Below are 11,676 nucleotides of genomic sequence, written 5' to 3'. Positions count from 1 at the left end.
TACAGAGCCCAGAGGTTTCTGGCAGCAGCAGCAGAAACATCAAAGCACAATTCAGTAACGATGTAATGACGCAATTATTATTCTAATAATTACTAACCTGGAGGCAAAGTTTCACTCTCCAGCTGCTGTTTCCTCTGGCAGGACGGAGAAGAAAACTAAATACTGCAAACTGATGCTGACAGTCATTCACCTGATCTCTAGATATAATAATAGATCCTCTATCAGCAATTTTGGAAGAGAAATCCTCACAACAGAGAAGTTATTGGTTATTATTTGAATTGTAATGTGGTGTTTTTAAAGGTTTGCCTCAACCTGTAAAAACTTGGCTTTTATATCAATTCTGTAACTAGTTACTTTCAGATTCAGATCCTTATGCAAGTATATTTTGATACAAAAACTTGTAGTTTTACTAACCAACTATTGAGTCATATAGACATACTTTTCAGAGGCCAACATTTCCATATTAAACATATTTTCTAAATTGGTCTTTTGTAATATGTTTTTGAGACACTGGATTTGAGGTCTTCATTAAATGTAAGCCATAAACAGAAGAAATTAAATGTAGACATGAAATGTGTCATTCTGTATGTTATTTCACCTTTTTGAATTGAATTACTTACATAAATAAACTTTTCTGATATTCTAATTTACTGAGATCCACCTGTAGAATGTGATCTTTATAAATATCGTACAATATCAACATTTTTGTCTCACTTTCACTTGATACATGGTCTTATCAGCCAGTTCTAGTTGAAGAAAAGTCTCTGACACAAACTGTTGGATCAAATCATGTTTATTAATGTGTTCAGGAAATCCCCACAGAAACAGTTTACAGGGGAACGTACAGATTTACAATCATTCTCGACAGAAGTGCCAGCTTAACCCCCACACGGTCCGACGCTGAACGCCCGCCGCCTCTCACGACCAATCACCTGCACACTCCCATTCCCCGTTACCAGGTCTACCACCGAGTCCTTCGTCACCGCCGAGTCGCCGACACAGTACTTGTTGTGTTGTTCAGTCATGAAGAATGCAGAGCAATAATGTGTGATAGCCTGTCAAGGCCCAGACAGCAGAGCCAGCGGCCTGCTATGCCTGTCTGGACCCTTCACAGTTAAAGAGCCTTCATATTTGGTGCCAATCCTTCATCCCAACCAGGAAAATTAGAACACTGGATGCTTTCAGATTTCAAAGTAAAACTGCCAACCGTTGGTGAGAAAAAGCCTTTTTTTTTCTGGCCCTTTAGGTTACACTACTTTGATATACAGGATTTGTCATACTGCTCAAATGCATTTGGTTCAGCAGTCAAAGTACAAATAGAAATGCTAAAACTAGTTACAGAAAAAAAAAACACATGTAACATCTCTTAAAGGAATAACATGTGAAGCTTGTGAATGTATCAGGACACCGTCTCATTAACCGGATGTTGTCTGTGAATGCCCAACACCTTCTGTGACCTACAGGAGTAGAACACCGTCACAATGGCTGTTAATTGTACTGAAGGAAATCCAATTTAATCCAAGGAATCAAATACCAGCTACCCAAACTAATTTAGAAGTTGCATATTGTGTCGGATCTGAATTTTAAAGTAGTTTAGAATTTAAACGTGGGCCTGCTTTGTGCTTCACGGTCTCGCTTGGTGGGGGAGAAAGGTAGTGTTCATTGCAGAACCATTGCTAAGAATAATCTGTTATATTCCAATATAATAATAATAAAACAAACAGCATGATTTTCAAATGACACCAGAATGATCGAGGATGGGCGTTTTTTTTTTCCTTTTTCTATTTTTTGCCTTGCTTCGACCTGATACAGGTTAAGATGCAATTTACTGAATCTCTTACTGGTGGGTTTGAGGTTTCAAAATCAAAACGAGTTTAAAATGAACATTTAGCATTCAGTCTACATCAGGTGAACGTCTTCTAGTTAACATAGATATATACTACAGGAGGGGAGGAGAGCTTGCACCCTTGCTCTTTCTTTGCCGTATGAAAACCATGCTTCCTCTGGAGAGTAAGGGTGGGGGAGAAGGGGGCCGTGCAAGACTTGGAGTGGGGGCAGGCTGAGTGGGGCAGAGGCTGAGTTTGGTGGATGGAGAAAGGGGCTTGAAAACCAGACTGCTGATTCCACAGGAGGTGTGTAAAAGGCACGCCAGGGTTACTCCCGATCCCAGCCAACATACACAGAGACGCCTTCACACCCACACACACTCGCTGAACACACAAGGTACACGCACACTCACACACACGCACGCACACGCCCACACACACACACAAGCAGCACAGGCTAGAGCCCCAAAGAGTACTGACGAGGGCAGAAAGCAGGAGGAGGGAATGGAGGAAGTTCTTGAAAGAAAGAGCTGGGGTTGAAACTTGGGTTAGATGGGAGCAAAGAGGGGGCCTGGATCCGGTGCTGCCGCTGTGTTGGAACAGAAAAAAATAAACAACAAACAAAAAATCAAAACTGGTGGAATGGATCATTTCTGGTTCTTCAGCTGGTTGGAGAGCCAGTCCAGGCCCTCATACAAGCCGTCCCCGCTGGTGGCGCAGGTGGCCTGGATGTACCAGCTGCGCTGGCGGAGGGCGTGGAGGCCCAGCTTGTCTGTGATCTCTGCAGCGTTCATAGCGTTAGGGAGATCCTGGAGGAGAGACGGCAGCCTGTTAGATACATACCTGGACACCTAGACAGCAGTTTAACCCTCCTGCATCACCAGGACATTTTTTTTAAAATAACTAACTAACCTAACTGGCATCATTATGCGTACCATAGAGGGTTAAGGACAAAAACATCCCCCACAATTTTGGATCCCAGAGCTATTACAGCATAAAATCATGCAGTTATATCAGCTGGAGCCCTGCTTCAAAACTGTGTTTTCCACCAGATTGAGTCATTTTCTCATGTTTACCCTATGGGGCAAACATTATCTGCATGCTGTTTTCCTGGTTTCCACTCGAGTTATTGCTGCTGTGTCATGGAGCTCTGGAGTATTTGATACATGGCAACATAATCAATACTATTCCTGATCAATTACCTACTGCAAAATGTGAAAAAATAAAATTCCATCGAGCATTTTATTTAGAGATGACAATTATATTATGTAAACAAACTGGCATTTGAATGGTTAAAATTCTAAAAATAAATAATTGGTAGTTTTGATCAGGACTGATGTTGGTTAAAGACTAAACTTTGTGAAAGCAGAATATAATGTTAATATATCATTTCATGGCAGTTTTATAAGATGGTCATTTTTGTCTTCTATGTTAGCAAAAAAATGTTTAAATGATACATAAGGTACATTCGGATTATTATAGATTAATAGAAGAAACATGACCATACCTGTTTATTTGCAAAAACGAGCAGCACAGCGTCTCTGAGTTCGTCCTCAGCGAGCATTCTGGACAACTCCTCCCTCGCCTCGTTCACTCTCTCTCTGTCATTGCTGTCCACCACAAAGATAAGCCCTGCACACACACACACAGCTCACTGTTAGGAGCAATAAATACACAGATCCCTAATATAACACAGGATGGTTGCTTTGTAATATTTTATCTTCCAGTTCCAGTACTTTCTCCTCACAGATCACAAGATTTTCATTTGTTCCCTGGATAATTCATTCTGTACAAATTGTTCCAGTTTCTTAGGAAGTCTCTTTGACTCCTTTATAAAAAAAAAAAAAAGCTAAAACTTAGTCTGTAGAACTCATGAGTGAGACCCCAAACTCTGGTTCTAACATGACAACTGAGAAAAGTCTTGTACACAACTCAAAATGTAATGGAGGAAGCTAGAAAGAGGAAGAGTCTCTGGGTCATATGGCGTCACATTATTGCGCTACAACAAGCGTGGGCAGTGTAACTGGAGCTGGACATTCTGGTTGGGTTACATCAGACGGGGCCACGAGTAAAGGAACAGTTTCTGTTCAGGTGTTTTATGATTATGTGCCACCTACTGATTTTACAGCAGGTGTTGTTCCTCGATGATATGACGCAATACAACCTCCTGACTTCTCTTTTTAGCCTCCTTCGTTTCAGTCAGGTGTAGAAAACGGCTATTTTTAAAATAAGTTGCGTCGCTTGGTAACTGCAGGTGTGTTGAGTGTGAATGTTTTATCAAACCAAAAGACTAAAACACTTTGATGGTTTCAGACAGCTTCAGACGTTATGATTTTACAATGAGATTCACAGTGAAACATATCAGTTTGTGGTTCTCTGCCTCTACTGTGATTATGTGTTGATCTTTGATAAAAACATAAAGAAGGAGGTGACCAGGTCAATCAAGGGTTTGTACGCTTCCTGATTTATGAGTCAGCCTGTTCGGTAAAGGTGACATCAGTCCAGTAACTTCCTAATCACACAGCATACTATTTTTGATGAAAAGTAGCCTGTAAAGGAGCTGGCAGCAGCAGCACTCTGGTAAAGTACAGACCCTCTGCTGTGGGCCAAATATCACTAAAACAGAAGCATCAATACGCAGTAAAGCATGAGCTCTAAAACCAGGGAGTTCCTGCGGCTTTTTCTGTGGTATGGGATGAACTGGAAAGTGTTACACTATTGTTTTTAAGATTTTTAAAACCATCAGAAAATACAAATGTATCTCAACTATTCTGCATGTGTTTCCTTTTAAAGTTAAAAAGAGGAGACCTTGTGCTTTTTCTAGCAATTCAGAGGCAGAAAGGTGCAGGTTGAAAGGCCATCTCTAAAAAGTAAATAATGATTGGTGAATAAGAAGTCTGGTATCTACTGCCAGTTTTGTATGCTTTCCAATTATATTTTTGATGATTTTTCCCATAATACAGCTGTGGGTCCCAATCTTTTTGGCTTGTGACCTCTGAAAACAAAAGCATTGTGAACACTCAAAGGTTATTATGGTCTTTGTATGGACATGAATTAGCAGTTCAACCAAAGAGAAGAGAAGGATATTTTATTTGAAGGGTTTTAAAAAGGCCTGAGTCAGTCAAGGTCAGAAAAAATACAGATAAAATCTTTCCTCTTGATCCCTGTAATCATATTTTGACTCCTAAGTTTTATTTCAGGGTTGTGATATTATGAGCCAGCGTACAGTCATGGAAAAATTATTAACCGTTGTTTTCTTCAATTTATTTTAATTTAAGAGCTGATATCTAGACATTTTCCATGGTTTTCTTGATGACAACCAAAATCATTACCAAGAAAACCATGGAAAATGTCTAGATATCAGCTCTTAAATTAAACTCTTAAGATCCCTTTTTGCTATCATTATATTTGTCCAAACAAATGCACCTTTAGTTGTACCAGGCATTAACATGAACAAGAAATTGAAGAAAGCAAGGGTGGTCTAATAATTTATTCCATGGCTGTATATAAGCTAGACCCAGCATCGGCATCTCTGTGTGCTTTGGAAAACTGCAGTATATTCTGAAGGTGTTCCTGGATTACTTTTTGGACTTTATTTGATTGATGATGCTGTATCCAACTATCATTATGAAAGACATTCACACGTTCAATTTCACACTTGGATGCTCAGTGTGTGGATGGTTCTGTTTGCTGCAGCTGGGTGTTTGTCTGGTGCGTGCAAAGAGAACGAGGAGGAGCTGAATAAAGGACCAGAGGTGGTCTGAGTGGAGCTGGTCCATCAGCTATAACAGCTATAACATAAAACTGTAACATTTCAGCTGAGTATTGACCTGCTGGTTGCATCATTACTAGGAAACACTGGGCAGTATATCCCACAGTGTCTTCACATATTCTGATAAATTCAATTTCAGGAAATAGTAGAGGAGTGACACAATAAGCCCTTTGAGAAAAGAACAATGGTGTGTGAGTCACTGAATAATTTACAGATTATCTTTTAGCAGCGATGAGGCCACCTATAGGCTGTAATGTACACTGACACTACGGCTGGTTAAATAGAAACACCCTCCTCCTCCTCACCTTGAGTGTTCTGGAAGTAGTGGCGCCACAGCGGCCTGATTTTGTCCTGACCGCCCACATCCCACACTGTGAAGCTGATGTTCTTGTATTCTACAGTTTCAACGTTAAAACCTGGAGAGAAGAGGAGAAACACGGATGAATCACTGAAATTATTGAAAAAGGTTTGTACAGTTGAAAGTTTTTAATGCTGAAAGCCAACATGTCAGGCATTAAAAGGGATAAAACAAACTAAATGAAACCTTAACACTCTCATCACAAGGCTGGCTATCAACCGTCACAGCTTTTTAAAAGTAAAATTTTAACAATTTTAGGAACCATACATTTCCATACTCTTAAAAAGCCTTTATTATCACAATTACATCACAGCAATCAATGTGTAGTGACACTGTATGTATGTTTGGATCTTAACAATTTAATGATAATTAGAGTCAGAGATCAACAGAGGATTTACCAAGCTGGTGAGACAAACAAATAGGACTATGGGATTGTTTCATTTAAAATATTAGTCGATTTATTAGAACTTCACCATAATGCAGCTATCTGCACGGTGGTTCATGTTGTCTAGCTTGTTTACAAGCAAGTGGTCATTGAGATGCCGTTTAGCAAATACTAAACTGCTCTGAGCCGAGCCTGGATCCTGACTGGCCCGCCTCCATTCTGCTTCCTCTCACATGGCCTGTGACTCCTCCCTGCCGCTCTATTGGTCTCTGTGTGCTCTGCTAAGTGAATCATTTCCACTGACATGAAGCTAATTATTCTGGGACTGAACCAGTTTGTGTGTAATGTTAAATATTCATTTTAGTTTTATTTTTTTAGATGTAAACTAAAGTTGCTAACTGCTGTCCTGTAGGGCAGACTGGATGCTTCAGTGACTCACTATCGCATCTCGAAGCACTAGTGGTATTACTATTACGACAGGACAGGCCGGGGCTATGTTGGCAGACCAATTTCAGTAGATATCTTCAACACAATACATAGATACCTTTGAAAAACATCAAAACTTTCACTTCATTGGTGTGTGTTTGTTTAAAAATCTGAACATATCTTACAAATTTTAGAATCAAGAGAAAAACAGTTTGTGTGAAATATGGTCAAGCACAAAAAGACATATACAAAGTGATGGAATTGTAGAACAATAAAAAGATCTCCATACCAATGGTGGGAATGGTGGTGACTATCTCTCCAAGCTTCAGTTTATATAGGATGGTTGTTTTTCCAGCAGCATCAAGCCCAACCATAAGAATCCTCATCTCTTTTTTGCCAAACAGGCCTTTGAATAAGTTTGCAAACATATTCCCCATGGTGACGAAGCTGTTGAAGAAGAGAAGGAAGCAGGGTTAGGAAAAATAACGTCTTAGTGTTTCAGTTTCACTGTAGAACACGCCAAGAGGAAAGGAGGAAACAAAACTGTACCAAGACAACCACCAGTCAGTCAGACTGGTATACTGGGGTTAAATATGTCAGCATTGTTGGACAGGCTATAATGACACAGATAGATTAACAAAGGTTGATATCAGTAGAATCAACTACTACTATCATTACCATTTACTCAAGTACTTTGTACTTAAATACAATTTTAGGAACTTGTACTTTACTGAATCCATTTTATTATTCATTTAATTATACTTCTACACTACATTTGAGGGAAATACTGTATTGTTTTTTACTCCACTACCTTTATTTTCTAACTTTAATTACCTTGCAAATTCAGATAGGTCCAAAAATATAAAACCAACTAATAAATTGTGATAAATAATAGATAAAGATACATGATAGAATAGGTTATTAAAAATTAGCCGCCACCCTGACTAGCTGTGACAAAGTGATTAACAAAATAATAAGTATATTTATAATAATATAAAAAATATTATTCTGAAATGGACCATTCTCAATGATGACTGATTTTACTTTTGGCACTTTTTCAACATCATATCACTGCCAAAATTATTAATATCTTAATCTTTATTTTATTGTTATTATAATGTTCCACCGTAATTATTACTCATTTGCTTTTATTATTCATGAAGTGCTTTTTTGAGCAATCCCTGACACAGGAATCTCCTTCGGGATCAATTTTTAAAAATCTTTCTGTTCTTAAGCAAGATTTTGAACGTAGTATTTTTACTGCAGTATTGTAAAATATGTGAATACTATGAAATCATCCCCCAAATTTATTGTCTTCATGAATGAATTCAAACTGTATTTAAAATCTCTAAAAATTCTAACAACAAAAGGCACAAAATCATACATCTTGAAAAATTTTCCCACTGAAATGAAAAGTTAAAACAATTTGAATCCCCCTTATTGAAAACAACATTTAGACTATTTTATTTTTGTCTATTTATTTTAATTTAATTTCCACTGCTCTGAATTTACAATATTTATTTTATTATAAGTTTTACTGATGATCAATGTTCACCTAGCATTCTTTCTACACTTATGCAAGGTATGTTCTGTGAAAAACGTGCCAGAAATGTTTATTTTTGTAATTTTCAATAAAAGCATTGGAAAAAAAAAATTAAAAAAAATATGTGAAAGCTTCCTCCACCACTGCAGGTTGATGACATCAGTATATTATGTGGCTGGTTTTCGCTGGAACCAACAAGGAGCCATAATAAATGTAACATGGTGGAAACACAAATGAGATGTTTACTTAAGCTAATGGTAATGGTTACCATTTAACAGCCGTCAACAAAATCAACCATTAACAAACCTTAATTCAACAAAATAAATAAACTGCACCTTCACCTTGTTCATCTACAGCGCACATACTGTTGAACATAATGAATCACCTTCATTTGCACTACTGTGTGTGTGTGTGTGTGTGTGTGTGTGTATGTCTATGTATGTATATATATATATATAAAAATGCAGAACTAACTGTACAGTAGTGCAAGTATATATATATAAATATATATATATATATATATATATATATACTTGCACTACTGTACAGTTAGGTCTGCATTTTAATATATTTCATTCCTGTATATATTGCACTATGATTAAATTAATTACTGCTTAAGCACTTCTGGTTAGATGCTATCTGCATTTCGTTGCTTTGTACTTGTGCAATGACAATAAAGTTTAATCTCATCTAATAAATAAACAACAGCTGTTAAACTCACAACATTTACGATGGAATCTAACAAACGTGTCGCTAAGAAATGATCATATATCCACAGGCAGCGCCATTAACCCGGATATAGTGGAAAACCAGGCGATCAGAGATAAGAGAGGCCTGTCTGTCCCAGCTGGCAGGATCATGTTACTGTGTGTGTGAGCCGTCACAAGACGCTAGCAGGCTAACAACACCTCGACCTCAAAGAAAAGGCCCAGAATCTGGTGTCCGTTCGGCTAAAATATAAAGGTAACATGTGGTAAAGATCTGTGATTGATTAAACGTTAAGAGAAGAATATTGTGGCGTAATCTGGCCATTAAAAGTCGAGGCAGATTTTTTTTTTTTTTTAAACTTTATTAACTTAACATGGTGCAATACAAGACAATACACCAACAAAACGCCGTCAGGGGGTTTCAACAATACAGAGGCAACCTTTCTTACAAAAACATTGTAAAGTGTACATAAATTCAAAGTTTTTTTTATAGCTTTCACGTTGGTAGATTTCTTAATATACTTAATATACTGTTTGGTTTAATTTTCAAAGACAAGAAGAGGTTTGTGATTGATATATAAGAGTCACACAAGCCTGTCAGAAGCATGACAAGACAAGTGTCATGAGCATTAATGTTACTACAAAGTGTCATTAATGTTCATGACACATCCCATGTCATGTTAATGACACGCTCATGTCACTCTTATGTAGACACCTTCAAAATAAAGTGTTACCATATCTTGCTTAAGTCACAAAGGCATGTTCAAAAAATTGCCTAAGTCACATTTTATTTTGACTTAGGCATAATAAATCTGCTTAAGTCACACACTTGACATAGGCCATTATCTTAAAGGGATAAAATCACATGATTTGATCAACTGAGGATGGAGGTGATTTTACCATAGGTGGCCGGCATCATGAGTTGATTTAGACAAAAAAACCAACAATTTTGACCAAAAATGACCAAGACGATTATTTTAACAGTGTGACGATATGTTCAAAGCACAGGGACAAATGAGGTTACAAATATCTTCCCATAATTTAGTTTAGAACCAAAATAAATGAGAAACATCTTCACAGAAAGAGCAGTTTGAGTCTATGGTCGAGGCAGATTAGCTCCACTAAGGGCGGATGCTTCAGCTTGTTAGCCTGTTAGCTTCTGTTAGCCTGTTAGCTTCGGTTAGCTTGTCGCTAGCGGCGGCGACAATTTTGCGGACGTTGACGGTTGAAAAGGAGCCGCGGCGGTTACAACACACGGCGACACCGTGTTTTACCGGTAGCTCTATCGTGTTTTAAGAGGCGGCGGGTGGACTATAAGTCCGGTATTTTTGTGTAAACCGACAGTGACAGCTGCTCTTTTCATCCGTCCGTTACCGTTACAGGAACTGCTCGGCTAACCGGAGCAGCCGTTAGCTTAATGCCGCGTCACAGCACCGAGCGAACACCGTGACGTCGCGGCGAACACGGCGAAGAAAAAACCAAGTCGTTCGCACCGAGCGGCAGTTAGTCCACATAATGAGACGTTTTAAGACGAGAAACGGCGAGTTTGTGCGGGTCCTTACCTTTAGAAAAGACAGCTTCTCGATCTTTCCGTTATCTTTCACTGTCACTCCAAAATGGCGTCTTGCGCAACCGGGGAGACACCGGCGTACGGGCACGTCCCACTATCAAGCCTCCGCCAATCACAGTGCGAACGGTGCCGCCGAAGGCCCGCCCCTGCCGTCGTGTCGACCAATCACAGCGGAGCCACATCCTTATGTGCACATTGCACAAAATGTCGAGGAAGTTTTTTTTTTCCTGTTTTTTTTTTTCTCAAGGCTTTATTGAAAATTACAAAAATAAACATTTCTGGCACGTTTTTCCACAGAACATACCTTGCATAAGTGTAGAAAGAATGCTAGGTGAACATCAATCAACAGTAAAACTTATAATAACAACATCAATATTGTAAATTCAGAGCAGTTGAGATAAAATTCAAATAAATACAAAAATAAATAGACAAAAATAAAATACATATAAAACAGTCTAAATGTTGTTTTCAGTAAGGGGGATTCGAATTAGTTTCAACTGTTCATTTCAGTGGGAACATTTCAATATATCATATAATTTTTGTGCCTTTGTTATTGTTAGAATTGTTAGAGATTTTAAGTATAATTTGAATTAATTCATGAAGATAATACATGTGGGGGATGATTTCAGAACTCTATTCTTGTGGATGAAAAATTTTGCTAAACAAAGGATAACGTTGCAACATAGTTCATCGTTTTTGTTTTGCAAAAGCATACTGAAAGTGGCATCGTCTCTAGAGATAGCAGCTGGAAATAATCAAAATGTCGAGGAATCAGGGCCGGTTCAAGGCAGCATATATGAGGGGGCAGTCAGAAATGTGAAGGAGGCATCATGTGGACACATCATGCAGCACCTTTTTTTCTGTGCGTATAGTAACAATGCTTTCTTCATTGGTCTATGTGTCCAACCCCAACCTGGAGAAGAGGATTGCACTTTGTCAGGCCTCTACCTTCAGACCTGAAGACTAGGCTCCTGCTGGTCTTCAGCTCTTAAGGTCACTGAGACACGCAAACCCCCTGACCACAATAAGGTGGCAAACCCTCAGGGGGGGAAACTGAAAAATAAAAATAAAATAAATGAATAAAATAAA

The 11,676-nt window shown here is 38.5% G+C and overlaps 1 protein-coding gene across 1 annotated transcript; it reads right to left on the bottom strand.

Moving 5' to 3' along the window:
* Positions 1–777: 777 nt before the first annotated feature.
* On the bottom strand, positions 778–10,712 carry arf2b (ADP-ribosylation factor 2b). The gene is made up of 5 exons (XM_059324569.1): positions 10,580–10,712; positions 7,057–7,214; positions 5,904–6,014; positions 3,334–3,458; positions 778–2,635 (listed from the first exon to the last, which is right to left on the bottom strand). The coding sequence occupies exons 2-5, from the start codon at positions 7,202–7,204 to the stop codon at positions 2,474–2,476; spliced, it is 546 nt and encodes a 181-aa protein (XP_059180552.1). The 5' UTR covers positions 7,205–7,214; positions 10,580–10,712; the 3' UTR covers positions 778–2,473.
* Positions 10,713–11,676: the final 964 nt, after the last annotated feature.

This window comes from Centropristis striata, chromosome 21 (assembly GCF_030273125.1).
Source record: "Centropristis striata isolate RG_2023a ecotype Rhode Island chromosome 21, C.striata_1.0, whole genome shotgun sequence".
Classification (NCBI taxonomy): domain Eukaryota; kingdom Metazoa; phylum Chordata; class Actinopteri; order Perciformes; family Serranidae; genus Centropristis; species Centropristis striata.
The sequence above is the reverse complement of the archived record's forward strand: the minus strand, read 5'-3'. Positions and strand labels throughout refer to the sequence as shown.